We start from the raw sequence: 20,149 nt of genomic DNA, 5'->3' as shown, positions 1-20,149 counted from the left end.
ATCATGATTTCATCCCGGCGAAGGGAATTATCAATTGGCTTCTCAGTTTTTGAAATGATGCCTTTTTAGCGAAAAACCGAACTCTTTAAGTGTCTAGTATTCTCATATGAATGAGAATCACACTCACTTTTCGGCTTTTCCAAAGAAATATATTTTATATATCATGCAGAGAATTGTTGATTTAATATATCCCCCATATAACAGTATTCTTCATCAGCTTCTCAGTGTTCTGCTTCCGAGGAAGTGTAGGGAGTGTTCTTGATTTTCTTGGGAACATACTGCAGTATTATTCAGCCATATCTGGTACATCTTTAAATTCCGTCGTTGTAGTCCAAAAAGCTGCTTTTCTTTGTTGGGATGTTGTGAACATTCTCGTTAAGGGGATTTCCACGAGGAATGTATTTGTGTTGCTATTGCTATTGGGTTCGGAATCGGAGTCGCTACCTCTCTCTGAAGGTTGGGTCAAAATGGAACTACCCCTAATATTCCATGTCTCCTATTGGCTATGTTTGCCCATATATTGTGTTAATTGTACCAGTACATTTGACCACAGATGCCAAGGAACCCACACACTTTTGGGAGAGATTTGTCCACGAACACAGGATGACCACCCTGCTAAAATTCGGATCCTTTAGTCATTATGTAACCCATTACAAGGTAAAACTACTTACTTCATTACTTAGTATTGAGTACAGTGGCAAAGAGCGTGTGTGTCCGACTACAAATCCTAGGGTTGTGTTTCAATAAGGTTATGACTTTTCGACATTTTTCTCAAAAATGATTTTCTGTAGCACTTTGGCTATCTCAGTGACCCTAAGTCAATTTTCAATTACATATCTGCTTACAGTGACTTCAAAAAATTGTCCATAATTCTGATAAATTCAAATTTTAAAATCATTTTGTGCGTATTAAGATTTAAGATTTTATTAGCCCAGTCAATATAGACGTTGAAATAGCAAAAATTCGCACAAAGCTGAATTTTTGGTGGAGAGCTAGGGTTTGTCATTAGAAGCAACGTCCGAAAAGTCCCATCGATCCCTTGTGTGCACAAAAAGTTATTCGGGTTCAAAGGTCAAATTTTAAGGGGTTTTTACGGTTAAAAACGGTTGATCTAATCGAAACGTGACTAAAGGAAATATTGTAGACAGAAAAATTATCTACAAGTTTGGTCTTTATATTTTTTTCCTGGAAGGAACCATTCTTGAGATATAGCTGTTCTACAAAAAAACACATGATTTTTATGCACTTATAAGGGAAGTATGCACATATTCAGACGAACCGGCTAAAATAAGCGAAGTAACCAGGTCTGTCCCCCAAAAATATATATTTTCTGGAAGAGCGAAATTATACCTATCTTTAAAAAAAAAATCCAACAAAATCGGAGCGTGTTTAGTAGAGTTATTCAATGTTAGAGTCATTTTATGCAAAAATGTGTAATCGAAAGCCCAACGGGAACGACCCCAATGAAAACTCTCCGATTTTTTTGAAGTTTTGTCCGAAAGTAGGGCTTGTTGCGCTCATTACGGAAAAATATTTTTTTCATGGGCGGCGGATCCGTTTCGGCGGTTATTTGACCCGAAAGGCAAGATTTAAAAACCGGGTTAGACCCGGTTCTACTGAACCGATTACTTCAAAGTGGATATCGTTTGAAAGCTTATGGAAATACCTAACACATGGTGTGGTTACTGTCACCGGTTCGTCTCATAATGTACTTACGGGGGTAATTTTTAATTTGGCCTTTAGATCGCGATATCTTGAAAATGGTAAATATTTTTTAAAAATCATAAAGACCATTCTTGTACATAATTGTTAAATCTACAACTATTACTTTACTCGGTTTTGCTAGGTCTTACCGTTTTTGAGAAAAATTAAAAAAACTGAATAATGCCTTAAAAACATGAACTTTGACCTGAATAACTTCTTTTGCACACACGGGATCGATGGGGGCTTTTTGGACGTTGCTTTTAATGGTAAATCCTAGCTCCCCACCAAAATTCAGCTATGTGGGAATTTTCCCCCTTATACGCATGTCTATTTCAACTGGGCTATTATGTACTCATCACGCTATGATACAGGGATATGAAGAGTCATAACCCTAGTGTTCAACGCTCACAGTCGGCACGCGAGTTTTTTTGTTAACAATGTAAACAATTAAGAACGGCGTTAAGTTCGGCCAGGCCGAACTTGTTATACCCTCCACCACGAAGAATAATTAGTTTCCCTTCGTTTATGAAGAAGACTAAATTCCAAATTCAAAATACCGAAATTCGGAAGGTACCGTTCAATGGGGGCTATATCAAAATGTCGATCTATACTTACAAATTTCTGGCGGAAAGTTTTTAGACTCAAACAGGACTTAATACCAAATTTCCGATATTTCGGTAAAATCTTCAAAATACCGAAAATCAAGAGGTGTGCATCTATGGGGGATATAGGAATCCGCTCACCTTTAGTGATAGTTATCTTCTGGAATATTTTATAAGCCAATGGAAGACTAAACAACGTATTTCAGTCTTTCGTTGGGATATTGACGTCACAAGAACCAAATTTCAGCCAATTCGGCGTGATAATTGAGCTAAAACCTTCAAAATACCAAAAATCTATATGAAGGCGTGGACGTATTTCGACAAATTTCATATGGAATGTTTAATACTCTAAATGGAGACAAAATACCAAATTTCAGCTATTTCGGTGGGATATTGAGGTTAAAGCCCTCAAAATACAGAAAATCGTCACGTAACGTTCTATGGGGGCGATATGAAGACGTGGACCTATACCGACAAATTTAGAGGGGAAAGTTAAATATCCCCTACGAAGACTAAATACCAAATTTCAGCCATTTTGATGGATTATTGTGGCCATAACCTTCTGACTACTGAAAATCGGGAGGGGTGGAGGCTACACGAAGACGTGGACCTATACCGACAAATTTAGAGGGGAAAGTTAAATAACCCCTACGAAGACTAAATACCAAATTTCAGCCATTTCGATGGATTATTGTGGCCATACCCCTTAAAATACCGAAAATCTGGAGGTACCGTTTATCGGGCTATATGAAGACGTGGACCTATACCGACAAACGCCAAATTTCAGCCATGTCGATGGATTATTGTGGCCATAACCTTCAGAATACCGAAAATCGGGTGGTGCCGTTCTATGCAGGCTATATCAAAACGTGAACCGATATAGCCCATTTGCAATACCAAACATCCTAGGAGAAATAGGAACTTATATACCAAATTACAAAGGTCTATCATTCGAGCCGATTTGGTCCATACTTTACACATCCTAATACATCTGCCATGTGTATATCAGGTTTGAATATGGACTATATTTGTCCACTCATTCGGGTACCTCCCACACAAAACATTGGATAAATTTACTTTAAGACTTGCTCTCGAATCACTTTGATTTCTATTTAAGCAATTTGCATTCGCTGCCTAAATTACGAGGGTAAATGCTTTTTCATACTTCCTGACAAAACAGCCCAAAACATGTCCAAATTTAGTTTCAGTTCGAAGATTGGCAACAACTTCCTGTACTTCCCTCCAATATCTTTAAAAATGTCACTAAAATGACATGCACGATATCCCTTGAACGGGACAACCAAATTTATTCAAACGTTGGTTCTCCTAATATTTTGTCCAAATTTAGTTTAACTTCATCTGTCCGTAGATGAAAGTTTTAATTCTCATAGGCTGAGGGTATATACATATCTGTCGGCAAAGTCGACTGATACTTTTTTACTTGTGTTAACATATTTTTCAATTTCTAGAGGTCTTAGAATAACTAGTTATTCTAGTGGTTGTAGAATAACCAGTTATTGTAGGAGGTATCTTTTTCCCTATTTGCGCTTTTAGGGGGAACGCGAATAGCAGCATACTATTTTATTAGGATGACCTTCACAAAAGATCTCTCTAATTCGAAGCCGAATTATTTCATCATTCAATAAAAATTTATTATAGTAATTATTTACTAAAAGGAACGAAAAACTATTTTTATTTGGAAACTTAAAATACACTTAATAAACTACAAAACTAAATGCCATCAGTGTCATGAACTAATTTTCGTATTAAGCTTATAAAATTTTGCGTTCTTACTGCTTCTTTGTTTTTATATGCATCTTTTTCACATACATACGTCTTTTAATATTTACTCGTCTTAATGAATTGGCTAACGGTGGATAGGCGTCGTTTCGTTTCCCTCTAATTTCTATTTTCCATTTGCTCTATTAACTGGACTACAAAAACGGTTTACCATAGTTGTTGTATTGATGTTGGTTATAACGATACAAGTCATTGGAGGCGGTAGCATCGCCATTTACGCCATAACCATAGCCACCACCATAATAGGGTGTTTTATTTTCCACTTTGTTGATGGGAATGTATTTTTGTTTGTTGGTCTCCTTGGAGTCGACAATTTTATTGCTATCATCAGAAGATTGATCATTCCACGTTTTGAAACTGCGATATGGTATTGAACCGTGTGCTTGTGGCGGTGGTACATACACCAATTCAAATTGTGTGGCCTGCTCTCCATTTCCAGAGAAAATCCATTTTAATGCCAATAGGCCGGTGGTAATTAATGATATTTTGCTCATCACCAAAGCAGCCGTGGATATGGCCGTTAACATTTTCAGTATGAGTGGTATTAAAACAACTTTGGCAATTAGAACACCCATAAATAGGGGATACAAAGTTTTGGAGATTTTCTTGTATTTATGCGATTTTCCACGACCTACAACATAAATATAAATTACACACTTTTTCTCTTGGTGTTGTTGGTTTTTGTTTTTGTTTTTGTTTTTCTGTTTCTTTCAAATACCTTTTTCAATCTCTGCCAACACTTCTTCCAATAAAATCACATCTTCATCGTTCCGCATGTCTGGCCACAGTTCATTAAACTCCAAACTAATTGTTTTCTCTTGTCCCACAATTGTGTCCTTGTAATTTGTGCTCTTCTTTATTTCGGCGGTTGCCTTGTCTGTTGCCATACTGCCATAATAAACCATTGATGTTATGGCCACAAATCCCATAACAAATTTCATTCTTTGTGCGAACTTTTCTTTCACAGACTTCTGTTCATATTCCAATCTTTTGAAAAACTAAAAGTTCTGTCAAGTCGTGGTTGGATAGCTACCCACAATCTTCTAGGAATAGATTGGTCATATCTAATTTATGCGAAAACTTTCATCGTTTGGCTGCACTTGAGTGCATTTTCTAAATGTTGCAACTTTTCAATGAGGCAGTTTGAACAAATTTGAAACCCATTTACAGTGTTCTTAAGAAATATTCTCTAGGTTCCGGGTAATTTTATTGATGCGTATAATTTCTCTACTTAATCGTTTGATATACTGAGAAAAATAAAGTAAGGCTAAGCAAATGCGCGTTCGACCTTTGGCAAAGGTTCTAATAGTGGAAGACCTAGAAAATAATAGTAGCGGAACTGAGGGGAGAGTCTCAGAGTACACATGATCTCTGGGTAGACGCTGAGAGTCCTTGGCTCACCCTGTGAATCATGTTTTTGGGGCAAACGGTTAGCAAGATATTAACCTGAAAGTTTGTTAAATTTTTTGCACAATAGTTCAGAAATCGATTTCCTGGCAAAGACCCCAATTTGTTGTATTCGATAGTCAATTTGATGAAACTAGGAAAACCGAAAGATTAGGTCACAATATTGAAATGTGTGTGCGTGGCGTGTCTCTAATGGTCATAAAACTCTAACCCACATTATTATAAATCTTCTTTTCTTATAGTTTAGATTTTCCGAACAGATTTATAGCGTTCCGGTAAACTTAAAGTTTAATTTCGAGGAGAGCATTATTGGCATTAGCTTTTAATGTTAAAATTATATTTCAATACCTACAAATTGGTTTATTTTGCATTTTAAAATCTATTCAATAGTAAAAAAATCTAAAATCTATCCAATTGTAAAAAAACATATAATAACGGTCCTAAGTTGATATAACCATGCCCAAGATAGAGCTTTATAATTTGGTATAGAGGTTTCTACTACTCCTCGGATGTTTGGTATTGAAAATGGGCTATATCGGTCCACGTTTTTTATCATTTTGTTGGTTTAGGTCTCAATATCCCACCGTAATGACTGAAATTTGGTATTAAGTCTTCGTTGGCATCGAAAATCTGACATTTAGTCTACGTTAGTAGTATCAAACTTTCCCTCAGAAAACTGTCGGTATAAACCTATGTCCACGGTGCGCCTTAACTAAATTTAAATGAAAGGTGCTTACATCTGGGAAGTTTTTGCGGTTTCTGAAACTACAACGTTCATAGATGAGAAAAATAAAAAAAAAAATCGCCGGAGGCATTTTCAAATAAATCGCGGTCAATGTTCATTTTTTAGGGCTTTTTAGGTTTTCACGATTTTGCTTGAAAACCGCAAGCTCTATTGAAATGTGATTAAGGAAAGCAGTGAAAATGATGTTTTCGTATGTATTACCATTTTTGAGAAATAGAAGTTCACATTTTGACAGTTTACTGACTGTATCGTCTCCTTATAAAACAAGGTCATGACTGCAAGTTCCCAACTTAAAGTTGTATATCTCAAAAATTGTACAACCTAGGAAAAAATACGAAAACCAATCTTATAAAGAATTTTCACAGCTATACGATTTTCTCTACACGCAGAAAAATTTATGTTAGAAATATGTTTGGATCCAAACAAATATATGTTTGGGACCGGTTGCAAACAAATATATGTTTGCAACATTTTGTAACATATCTCAATTTGATATGTCTGGGTAAAACATATTTTTTATGTTAGAACATTTTTTTTCATGGGTGGAGAGAGGATGTTTGTCAACGAGAGTAATAACAGTGCTCTCGCGGCTGTGGAATGCTGTTTTATAATGAAGAGTTGTGTGTATTGTATAATAGAAGACGTAGAAGCAAAGAAGGGGGCTTTGGTGGCATGTATGCGTCAAACTCGTGTGTTTCTTGTTTTGTTGTTGTTAACCAACATAGCGGGCGAAGAAGAAAAGAAGAAATGATATGAATTATATCTTTTTCATTCTTCTGTGTTTTAGGTGCCTTTGTAGAGTCAAGACGGTAAAGTGAGTGAATAAATCAGTGTTTTGTGTTTTCTTAAAGAAATTGTGCTTTTTAGTAAATTAAATGCCCAGTGCATATTATAATTGAATCGGAAAGTTGAATGGAATTATTTTATTGGACAAGGAAGAAATCGCATTTAATATTGGTAATTACATACATACTTATGTATATTTGAAATATGGCATATCCATATTTATTTATTACATTACATAATCATTTGATTCTAGATGCCGATTCCCCGCTGATGATTTCAACTATGAGGACAATTTGTTTTATTTCACAACTAAGGAGAAGCGTTCAACTACGTTTCTATATATTTTTCCTTTTTAAAAGTGTGACTATTTACAAATTATTTCAATCAGTTTTTCTTTTATTAAAGTGTGTTATGTATTTCTTTGGAATTTTGTATGTACCTATGTGTTTGTTGTTCTTTTCCCTTTCAATAAACAACCCCAACATTTGTGTGTATACTATAGAAATAGCCAGTGAGTTCTTACTGAGAGCAAGTGAGCACACATTTCAAAGTGTTTTACATTGAATTTTACGCTCCCTTGCTCTCAGTAAGCGCCCACTGGTGCATGTGTTTGTTTTTTTTGTGCCTTTTGGGTTTGTATTTTTTTGCACCCAAACATATAAAATGTTTGAACCCAAACATAAAATTGTTTCCACCCAAACATATCTTTGTTTGCACCCAAACATATATATCTTTGCACCCAAACATAAATATCTTTGCACCCAAACATATATATGTTTGCACCCAAACATATATTTGTTTCCACACAAACATATATTTGTTTGCAGACCCAAACATATATTATATTATTTGGGACATATGTTAGAGAGGCCGTTTTTTTTTGCGTGTAGTCATATTCCGATAAACTTACCGTTTTCAAGCAAATCGTGGAAACCTAACAAAAAAACCTAAAAATGTGACTTGAACTTATATATCTTAAAAATGGTAAAACCTAGGAACAAATCATGATGGTCAATCCTCGGGAGAATTTTCACAGCTACAAAATTTTCTTTAGCCCCATTTCGATAAAACTTGCGGTTTCCAAGCAAAATTGCGAAAACCTAAAATAAACATAAAAATGTGAACTTTGACCGCGATTTATTTAAAAATCCCTCCAGCGATTTTTTCTTGCTTTTAGATTTTTCTCATCTATGAACATTGCTGTTTCAGAATCCGCCAAAACTTCCCAGGTGTAAGCGGTTTTCATTCAAAGTTAGTGTAGGTGCATGACATTGTTTTATAGGGGACCATACAGTCAGTACATTGTCCCAATTTTCACTTCAATATCTCAAAAATGGTAAAACCTACGAAATTACCATTCAGGTCAATCTTGTAGAGAATTTTCACAGCTACAAAATTTTCTTCAGCCCCATTTCGATAAAATTTGCGGTTTCCAAGCAAAATTGCGAAAACCTAAAATAAACCTAAAAATGTGAACATTGACAGCAATTTATTTGAAAATCCATCCGGCGATTTTTTTTGTTTTTTTTTTTGATTTTTTTTCCAGGTGTAAGCACCGTTCATTTAAATTTAGTTAAGGCGCACCGTGTGTCTTGGTATAGCCCCATAGAACTGTACCTCCCGATTTTCGGTATTTTAAAGGGTTCGGCGTCATTATCAAACCGAAATGGATGAAATTTAGTGTTTTGTCTTCGTTGGGGGTATAAAACTTTCAACCAGAAATGTGTGGGTATAGATCCACGTCTCTATATAGACCCCATATAACAGTACCTCCTGATTTTCGGTATTCTGAAGGTTGTGGCCGCAAAATGCCACCGAAGTGGCTGAAATTTGGTACTATGTTGTACCATGTTGTCCATTGTTTGGATTGTTCTTTTGTCTCTGGAGTATAGTGGTGGATCCATGTCTCATCAACAGTTATGAAACGACGCTTAAAATCCATTTTATTTCGCTTAAAACAATCCAAACAAGCTTGAGAAATGTTCATTCTTATGCGTTTTTGATCGACTGTTAACAAATGCGGCACCCATCTTGCAGAAAGCTTTTTCATCTGTAGTTCTTCATGCAAAACTAAATGAACTCGATCATTTGAGGTGCCCATGATATTAGCAATTTCACGTACTTTTATTCGTCGATCATTTAATACCATATCATGTACTTTGGCTACAATTTCTGTTGTTGTTGCTGTTTGTGGACGTCCACTACGTGGTTCACCTTCAATGCTTGTACGACCACGTTTAAATTCAGCAACCCAATTTTTTACTGTTGCATATGAAGGAGCACTTTCACCTAACACATTCACCATATCATTATGAATTTCTTGTCCCGATAAACATTTTTTATGTAAGTATTAAATGACAGAACGCATTTCTAATTTTTCCATTGTAAAAAAATTGCGGATGCGTCTTTTTTGAACACCTGTTTCTATATGAAGGAGTTGCCAGATCGAAACAAAACTTAACTTTTTTCTGTTTATACCGCGCTGTTTGAGCTAGGCTAAGAACTTCCGAACTGCCCTCGTTGCTCCCATAGAACTAGCTGTACCCCCTATGTTCGGCATTTTGGAAGTTTTAACCACATTAATTAACCGAAATGACTTAAGTTTGGTATTTAGTCTTCGCTAGAGATACAAAACATAATAACAGGTACAAAACATCGGAAACGTTTGGTTAGAACACCTATGTAACGGTAACCACCAGATTTAAGGTTTCTTGAATATTTTAGCCATATTTTCTACCGAATTGTTGGTTAATTTGGAATTGTGTGTTCTCAAAAGATAGTTATCGTACTTACCAAAATAGTTCATATGGTTGTGTGGAGGATGTAAAAGCTCAATTCGGAAAATTTTAAATATGGTTCCTCATTTTGCGGAGAGTCCATATGGGTTATTTTATACGACTTTGCTAAATTTTCTTTCTGAAGTAATTTTCATCAGTTATAAAGAATAAATTCGAACTAGGTTGCCGTTTTCTTTTTTATTCTTTTATCAGAAGCAAGCAAGGCAAGCAGGCGCGTCTGCTTATGTACCCAGGCCTTTACAATATTCTACTCCTCCAATAAATACGTCTTCACGTGGAGGAAGAGCTTTGTATTTCTATAAAGGAAAGTAGTGTAATTGTTTTATTTACTTCGGCATAGTTTGTGGTGGAGTGTGCAAGAAGCTCGGTCCGGGCTAACATAACGCCGTTCTTTCTTATTTTGAAATGGACTTGGAATCAGTCTTCTTAAGAATGTGACTCTTTTGATGTATAAAATTATAAATATATTTTTTTGAGTGTATGGTCGTATATGTTCTACGTCAAAATAGGTCATCATACAATATATGTATATATGTATGTTACAATATTTATGTATGTTATATACATATGTAGATACACCTGCAAGTAATTGGCTATATTAAAAATTGTTTTTACTTTTCTAATGAAAGAATTGCTAATCCGTCACGCAAGTGTGTAGTATATAATAGTGCAACCTTTGCGTGTATGAATGTACGTATTTATGGGCTACAGTTTTATAATAAAATACATACTATGCAATTTGTTAGTCCTTTAATGTTCTTTACTATAAGATGGAGGCCAAATTAATAGAGTAACTTCTTTTATCACCCCTCTGCCTAAACTACCTATGTATATGGTAAAAAACAAATTTAATTTACAATTCCATTTAAAAAAAAATTAAAAAAAAATTTATGGGCACATCTACGATTTTTGGTATAGAGGTTAAGAAAAAAACTCTGGTTACAAATATGTTCGCGTTCACAAAATTAGCCGATGGGCGCAAAAGTTATAGCGGTTTTTCTCTCTCACTAGCCGACCCGGTCCGCGTTGCTGGCCCTTGAAGCAGTTTTATGTTACCTTAAGTCAGCGATTGTATTTTTATTGCATCGCTAATTAGTCGGGATCTGCAAGTGATTATAAATACAAAATTTGCAGATTTGTTTGTGTCGATATGTGATTTTAACATACCTCCAAAAGCTGATGACTTGAGGCATGCATTTATTTCATCTGCTGGAATAGTATAACTGGAAGTGTTTTTCTGAAATTTAAAGGTGAATTGCTTCTTAAATTATTATGTGCCATTGTAAATTCTTTACAGGTGATAACTTATATTTAATATTGCATATGTGCCCTTCATTCACATGAATGTTCAGTGGCTTAAGGGCCAACTGTGTCGTCCTTCCACCTTCTTATAATTTACATCTTATATTCCTGATGAAGCTATAGCTATCGATATGTTGCCTTCTAATTTAAATACTTGCTTTCCAATAAGACCAAAACTTCGCTATGCATAACATCTGGTACTTCCATTGATTTGTAACATATTTAAGAAAGTAGGAGTGGTCGGGTCTTATGGTTTGTACATTTTACATATATAGCGCATTTATAAAAATAGGCCGCACCTCCAAAATTTAACAAAATTTATAGCATTTTTCCACCAAGGACCATCCCTGTACATCATCTGAAAATTACATGGAATTCGGTTTAGAAGTTTTGAAGATATAACACACGTAAAAAAGTCAATCGGGTCGGAGACACAACCACCATTGTCTATCGAATTAATTTTCAAACCACGCTCCACGGGCACATATATGCAGCCCATTTTCACCAAGATTATCCCGGTACATTCCCTGAAATTTGCAAGAAAATCGGCTCAGAAGTTTCAGAGATAGAAATTGCGCTTGGTCGGGTCTTAAGGTCCCAAAATGAGTACCTAGGGTCGGAGAATCGAAGGGTGGATGTTCGGAGCAGGGTGGTTCGTTGCAGTGGAAGTTCGAAACATGGTGAATCGGAGGGTGGAAGTCCGCAGCAGGGTGGAAGGTCGAAGCAAGCTGGATCGGAAGGTGGAAGTTCGGGGCGGGGTGGTTCGGTGGGTGGAAGTTCGGAGCGGGTTGGTTCGGAGAGTGGAAGTCCGCAGCAGGGTGGTTCGGAACGGGGTGGTTCAGAGGGTGGTTGTTCGGAAGAATTAATTCAATCACTCGTTTCATTTTTGCTAACATAGCGGTTTTATTAAATCAGTGGAGGCACCAACCCACTCCGAAATTCAACACAATGTATAGCCTATTTTAACCACTGGTCCTCCCTGTACATTCTCTGAAATTTTCAGGAAAATCGGTTCAGTAGTCTTGGGTATGTAACGTATTTAATAAGTGGGCGTGATAAAATAGAGTTTTTATAAAAATAGGGCATGGGGGAGGTAACCCGCCCTCTCCGAAATTAAAAAAATATATATAGCCTATTTTTACCATAGGTATAGCATTCAACAAAATGTTTACAATTTTAAGAGGGGGCCATCTCTGTACTTTCCCTGGAAATTTCAGGAAAATCGGTTCAGTAGTATTTAGAAATGAGAAAAATTGAAAATCTAAAAAAGTGGGCGTAAAAGTGGGCTTGCCCAAATTTGCATAAAACCCCAAGTCGGGTTATGGTGCACATTTTACAGAAAGAGTTATCGAAATCGGTCCAGCCGTTCTCAACTGATGCCATTACCAACGAACAACATTTGATTTTTATTTAAATAGAAATAGGGTATAGGGGAAGTACACCGCCCCTTCCGAAATTCAACAAAATTTGTAGCTTATTTTAACCGGGGGCCATCCCTGTACATTGCCTGGCATTTTCAGGAAAATCGGTACATTAGTTTTTGTAGAAATTACAAAAATTGAAAATTGAAAAAAGTGGACCTAAATATTTATACCTATATCAGTAACAGCATTTGACATCAATCCGTAGATGCACCATAATTTCTAAAATTTGTTTTTATTTTTGCGGAAAATCAAAAAAATAAAATCTGGGGCAAATCAAAATTATACTACCTCAAGGTCCGCGTAAAAAATATGAAACCAAAATTAAACAAGTAAAAAAGTATCAGACGGCTTTGCCGACAGAGATATGCCCTCAGCCTGTGTGGATTGAAAATTGAAAATTTTTGGGCGTATGAACCGACAAAAGTAAGTTTTGACAATATTTAGAGATATAAAGTTTGGACCAAATCGGTTGCAAAGTCTATGACACATCGTGCGTACCATTTTAGCGAATATTTTCGAACTTTTGTGGGGGAGGTACAGAAAGGAGTAGACCTATAAGCACCACCTTCAAATTTCATCTAATATTCAAAGAAATATTACAATATCCAAAGTGTGGACGAAAGTAGTATTCGGTTCGAGCTCTCCAACTACTACATATGGTGCCATAGGGTTTTTTTACAACGTTCGAGCTATTTTCTCAAGAAGTATGGACTTGCCCCTAAAAAACTTTTACTATCGTAATTGAGGCAATGAATACAAGTTGCTGCAACAAAAATCAAAGTGATTCGAGATCAGTTCTTAATATGAATTTATCCAAAATGTTGTGTGGGTGGTACCCGAAGGAGTGAGTAAATATAGTCCGTATTCGAAATTGATCTATACCTGGTAGATTTATTAAGATGTGTAAACTATGGTCCAAATCGGTCACTCCCATCAAAAGTTTACGTGCGCACAATTTTTCCGAACATTTTTGAACTTTTGTGGGGAGGTACCTGAAGGAGTGGACCGATATGGGTTATCTTCGAACTTAAGCAAAGTTTGCACAAAATATTACGAAGGCCACATTTTGGACCGAATCTGCAGATCCATTCGAGAGTTATTGCGCTCCAAACACTACAACCGGCTATTTTCTCAGGAAGTATGGACTTGCCCTAATGAAACTTGTACCGTCGTATGGAGGGCAGTGAATACAAATTGCTAAAACAAAAATCAGAGAGATTCGAGAGATGGCCCTAAACTGAACTTTTCCGAAATTTTGTGTGGGAGGTACCCGAAGGAGTGGGCCGATTGAGTCTATATTGAAACATTATCTAAGTCTGCTACACATTTAACGATGGGCAAAGTATGGACCAAATGGGTTACTCCTTTCCACAGTTATCGTGCGCACAAATTTTCCCAACATTTTCGAACTTTTGTGGAGGAGGTACCGGAAGGAGTGGACCGATATAGCCCATCTTCGAACTTAAACTAAGTTTGGCTAAAACGAAAGCCAAAATTTGAACAGAATCGGTTTATCCGTTCGAGAGTTATCGTGCGCATCAGCCAGACAGACAGACGGACGGACATTGCTCAATCGACTCCAAATTGTCTGAAACACATTTCGTTCAAACAAACTTGGGGTCTAAAACCATTATTTCGATGAGGCACATTTTGCCCATATGAAAGTGTATATACCCTCGTTAGCATAAATACCGAGGGTATAAAAATCATAGGAATTGAATGACACTGGTAAACTTTTAACGCAAAAAACAGTTTTTTAAGAAAATTCACGTATCAAATTTTGGCCTTTAGACTCCAATTACTATTTACATTACATATTTAAAACTACAACAAAAGCTAATTTTGTAAATTACAATATTTTTTGTAAAAATTCTAGATTATGATATTTCCTACCATCGGCATTGCTAATGATTTTTACAATATTGCGGAATATAGAAAGTTGTTTTTGTTTTTTATGTTTGGAGCAGAAGATGGCATTTTTGGATTGTAATTATAATGCTTGAACAAAACAAATAAATTGTTTGAACAAAAATTTTTGTTCCAACAAAAGCGAAAAATATTTTTTCTCTGCATGCAGGATACTGTAAGGAGCACACTAAGGAGTTGTACATTAAACGACGTAAAATCACGGGTTTTATAATCCTATTATGAATTTGGAATATTAACTTGTTGCGCGTCCGGATTATTAAAAAAAATAAAAAAAAAACTGAAATTTCGGCTTCAAAATAACAATTTTAGGTGGATGCAGTGGATATATCAAAAAATCATACACTAGTAACATGTTGCCCATGGAGTATTCTGTCATTGTTTCTTAACATTAATATTGATGGCAACACAGCTTCCACTAAAATTAATTTTATTGGTCGACATTTTAAAGAATTTCAGTCATACTATATAGAATATATGAACAGTTCGCGAAATCTGAATAGGTAAAACTGGGATTCATCGATTGTAAAACATTTTTGGATTTTACCATATATTTTATATTTAATCGATATGTTAAAAAAAGGCATATTGGAAACATGTTTGATACAATTGATTCTTATTCTTATTATACGAGGGTTGCACTATAACGATCTGGCATCTTCTGGTGACGAAAATCGTTGACCACGCCTTTTTTCTTGATTTGCTGGTATCAAAAGACGTCATTGGATCCTCAGTCAGGGCTGTACGGCGGATGACCCATAAATTCGACGTTTTGTCCTATCATAGAGGCGTTGGTTTGAATCGATGTGTGAAAGCTCGCATTGTCATGATGCAAAATGATTCGTCTTCTCTTGTTCGTTTTTCGAATTTCTCAGGAGACTACAGGCAAACAACCTGTATTGTACCACTCAGAATTAACCATCCTACATTTCTCAAGCCGTATAGTCGCCACACGGTCATTTGCTTCGAAGTGCTTCTTACATGAACAACTTTCGTTGGATTTGGCTCACTTTCGAATACCTAAACGGTAGATTCCTGTTTTATTTCGGGCTCCTAAGCATAGGTCCAAGATTCCAAGATGTGACTATCTTATAAACGTCGTTTGATCGTTTCGATCGTTTTTATTCACAATTTTTTTGCACCAATCCACAAAAGCCTTTTTTGAGCGATTATCCAATTTTGCTGGATCTATCGATAAAAATCCATTTTTGCGGTCATGTGTTCATGCAATATTAAATTTTAGTTGGTGGAAGAAATGCCCAAGGATGCCTCTATCTCACGGTATATAACATGACGATCCTGCATTATCCATTCACACACGGCAAGTGATTTTTTCAAGTCCTGTAAACAACACAACAATCAAACTGTCCTGAGTACATCTAGGCTAAAAACGATCAAACTTTCCACAAAAAATGTCAAATAGCGCACGGCAACACGCGGTGTTACCTAGGGCAAGAAAGTTTTCGTGCAGTCTCGTAAACATTAGTTTTAATGGTTCGAATAACAAGGGCGCAAATCACATAGTAATACTTTAATAACACTGTGTGTAATATTCTGACACCGCAGCGAGATAGAAGACCAAAAAAAAAGATAAGACAGTCGTTTTTCGTCGTTTTTCTCTATCTCATCAACTTTCGCGGTAATGGGTCCACAGAGACCTGAGGCACATATCTTCTTGGAAATTCGAACTTCTCGTGGAGGCAAAGTTGGAGCTCTCTTCCTAAAGAATAATAATTGTAAACACATAAAATCCATTCGGCATCATCTTCAAGGTCAAAATCGTGAGGGTCCAATTTCCATTATGGTTTTTTCTCGGATTTTAGTCTGTAGATATCAAACCGATCAAAATTTAAGCTAACAGCCAACTAGAAAAATGTTCCTTAGATCTCAGTAAACAACTTTCTAGAACATACGGACTCTGTAGAAACGGTTCTTAATTGCCAAAATAGCTAACCAAATGCGTATTTTATCCTCTTTTCTTGCTTTCCGCTCATTATATACTAAACCGTTCAAAATTCTTATGTTCTAGAAAATTGTTAATTGAGATCTGAGGAACATTTTACTAGTGGGTTGTTCGTTTCAATTTTGATCGGTTTGATATCTGCAGACTATTTTAGGTCTTCTATCACGCTGCGGTGTCAAAATATGGTTAATAATTTTCGTGTCGCATAGTGTAATTTACTTTAATAATTAAGTTTTGGTTATCAATGTTTTCAACCACATGACGTCAAGCATTCTCATCAAACTGCACGTGTAACTAGCTATTTGCTCCAAGAAAAGCAACTTAATTAAACTTGTGGACTTTAAAAATGCACTTAAAATAGTCTAAAAATAATACATAACAAAACTGAATATAAATTTAAATATAACCCATTAGCATAGTGTTACATTAGGGCTATAACTTTTTTTGCAAATATTAAATATTTAAATAATGATAACTTGCAACGAATTGAATGATGTGATTTTAACAACCCAACAAAAAAGTCATTATCCAATGATGACTTTATTCAGTAAATTTTGGCAGTAGTAACTACTTACAAATTGACCGTAAATGTCGTTATTTTTACATGTGGATGTCATAGGAAGGAAGTACTTCCTTAAATATGATTTTTAAGTACAGTCTAAGAAACTATAAAAACATACGTTCTATTTTTAGAACAATTGAGGTGGAAGTGGATCCTATTTTAGGGAATCTTTTTTTTTTTTTTTTTTTTTGATAGACATCGTGCCCACCAGTAGCAGGAAGCTGTAAACAGAACCACAAGGAGTAGTTTCAGTATAAATTTCCAAATGATCTTCCAACATATTCTAAACTGCACTTAAACAAAAATGCTGAACTTTTTTAAGGAAGGTACCCTAATGAGAAGACCGCTATGTACTATTTTCGATGTTAAACTAAATTTGGACAACATATTAAGAAGGCCAAATTTTGGATCGTTTGAAAGTAATCGTACACATGCAATTATAGAGTTGCTCTGAAAAAACTTGTAACGTTGTAATGTGTGCAGCGAATACAAATTGTTACAACAAAAATCAAAGAGATTCGAGACGAGGTCTTAAGCTGCACTTTTCCGAAATTTTGTGTTGGAGTTATCCGAATGAGTGGACGTATATAAACCATATTCGAAGTTGATCTATGTCTCGCAGAGATAGTACAATGTGCAAAGTATGAACCAAATGGGTTACTGCCTTCAAATCGAAAATTTTTGAACTTCAGTGGAGGAGGTACCTGAAGAAGTGGACCGATATGGATCATCTTCGAACTTAAACTATGTTTAGAAAAAATATTAGGAAGGTGAAGGGAAGGTGTGATCTCTTCTCCTCGCCTGAAACATCTTCTGGTACAAAACTCTTCGGAGAGGTTCATTCCTATTTCAACTGAGGATCGAGTGTCAGTTAAAGTCATTTTACAAAGCCGAATGAGCTTTGCTGGGATACCAAATTCAGACATGGAGTTGAATATCTTTGAACGTAGGGGTCTGTCGAAGGCTGTTTTATAATCGACAAAAATGTGGTAGGTGTCCATCTGCATCTCAATGGCGGACTTGTCTGGTCTAAAGCCGCATTGGTATGGTCCAATTATATCGCTGACCATAGGATTAGTCGTTCGCACAATATACCTGTCTTGTAGGCCAGGGACGTACGAAATGGCTTAGTCGAACAAAATTTGCTGAGCCACTATAACAAATTATTACATTTTTGTAAATATAAATATTTTTTGTAGATTTTAAATGAAATGTAGTTTTGAAATTTATGTACTAAAAACGTACTTCATTTACAAGTTTTGTATGAAATAGTTTCAAATTTTTTGTTTGAAGTTTTCAAATTTTTTGTTTGCAATTTTAAAATTTTTCTGAATTACTTATTTATGCCATATTCTTCCAGTATCAAAAAAAAGAACTCGGATTACCGTAATTATTATACTCCATATTTGTTAGGTCATTTTCGAGGTTTTTGGAACCTGTATCAAAAAAATATTACATGAAAAGAAATATCTAGTGTACAAAATATATCATATATCAAGATGTTTTCATTGACTGTAACTCGAAATCCAATTAGAAATTTATTTCGACAAATTTGTTCTTCACAATTTTTACGGTATTGAGCTAATACTGGGAATAATATAAACAAAGTTATGTCCTGCTTTCGAAAATATTAAAATTCTGTATGGCAGCCGTTGCAGAAATAATTATTCTCAGTTTTCCCTTCGGTTTCTAGGGGTTTCTTGAAAACCGATGCCTCTGTTCCTTTTTTAATTTGATTCCAGTTTTTATCGTCTTCTAGAAATAAATCTTTTTACCACAAGTATTTGCTAGAAATCCTTTTCTAACCGAATTACTAGATTGTGAAACTCGTTGCCTCCTAATATAAAAACGTATTCAGTTTCTCAGCAGACTTTCAAAAACAGATTAATGAATTATTTCAATGAACTTCCGTAAAAAATACGTATCTTTTCTATTTCTGTTGACATTCGCAATTTGTCACTATTTGATTTGTTAATTGCTTCGTATTTTTCACTTTTCGTAAAAAAATGTTCGTTATGGATTTAATTACTTATATGCGTTATTATAAGCCCCTTTTGTAACTCAGATTGAAAATAATGAAGAAAAATTAATTGTTGTGTTTCAAAAACTTCTAAAATCTGCTATTGTAGGATACACAATTAATTTTTATACCCTCAGCATTTATGCTAACGAGGGTATATACACTTTCATACGGGCAAAATGTGCTTCATCGAAATAATGGTTTTAGACTCTAAGTATGTTTGGACGAAATGTGTTTCAGACAATTTGGAGTCGATTTAGCAATGTCCGTCCGTCTGTCTGTCTGGCTGGCTGGTGCGCACGATAACTCTAGAACGGATGAACCGATTTGGTCCAAAAGTTGGCTATCGCAATATTTTGTCCAAACTTAGTGTAATTCGAAGATGGGTTATATCGGTCCACTCCTTCCGGAACCTCCCCCGCGAAAGTTCGAAAAAGTTCGGAAATTTTGTGCGTACGATAACTCTTGAAGGGAACAACCGACTTGGTCCATACTTTGCACATAGTGATACTTCTACCAAACTTAAATGAGGTTTCTATATGGACTTAATCGGTCCACGCCTTCGGGTACCTCCCACACAAAATTTCGGAAAAGTTCAGTTTAGGACCTGTTCTCGAATCGCTTTGATTTTTGTTGCAACAACTTGTATTCACTGCCCCCCATACCACGGTACAAGTTTTATCAGGGGCAAGTCCTTACTTCCTCAGAAAATAGCCTAAAAGTTGCAAAGAGGCTTTATGACACCGAGTGTAGTGGTTGGAGCGCAAGATAATTCTCGAACGGATCTGCAGATTCGGTCCAAAATTTGGCCTTCGTAATATTTTGTCCAAACATAGTTTAAATTCGAAGATAAACCACATCGGTCCATTCCTGCAGGTACCTCCTCCACAAAAGTTGAAAAATGTTCGGAAAATTTTGCGCAAAATAACTCTTGAAGAGAGTGACCGATGTAATCTATACTTTGCACATCCTAATATATTTACCAGATATAGATCAGGTTGCAATATGAACTATATTTGTCTCCTCCTTCTGGTACCTCTCACACATAATTTCGGCTAAGTTCACTTTAAGACATGCTCTCGAATCACCTTGATTTGTGTTGAAGCGATT

The 20,149-nt window shown here is 35.7% G+C and overlaps 2 protein-coding genes across 2 annotated transcripts in view; one reads left to right on the top strand and one right to left on the bottom strand.

Moving 5' to 3' along the window:
* The window catches only part of LOC141389530 (uncharacterized), a 1,388,168-nt gene that overhangs the window by 256,050 nt on the left and 1,111,969 nt on the right, over positions 1-20,149 (top strand). The window lies entirely within an intron of this gene.
* On the bottom strand, positions 3,969-5,241 carry Osi13 (Protein). Its single transcript, XM_073964176.1, has 2 exons — positions 4,825-5,241; positions 3,969-4,737 (listed from the first exon to the last, which is right to left on the bottom strand). The coding sequence occupies exons 1-2, from the start codon at positions 5,045-5,047 to the stop codon at positions 4,241-4,243; spliced, it is 720 nt and encodes a 239-aa protein (XP_073820277.1). The 5' UTR covers positions 5,048-5,241; the 3' UTR covers positions 3,969-4,240.

Source organism: Musca autumnalis, unplaced genomic scaffold, assembly GCF_047663935.1.
Source record: "Musca autumnalis isolate F117 unplaced genomic scaffold, ASM4766393v1 scaffold_1, whole genome shotgun sequence".
Classification (NCBI taxonomy): Eukaryota; Metazoa; Arthropoda; class Insecta; order Diptera; family Muscidae; genus Musca; species Musca autumnalis.
This window is presented reverse-complemented; position numbering and strand designations above follow the sequence as displayed.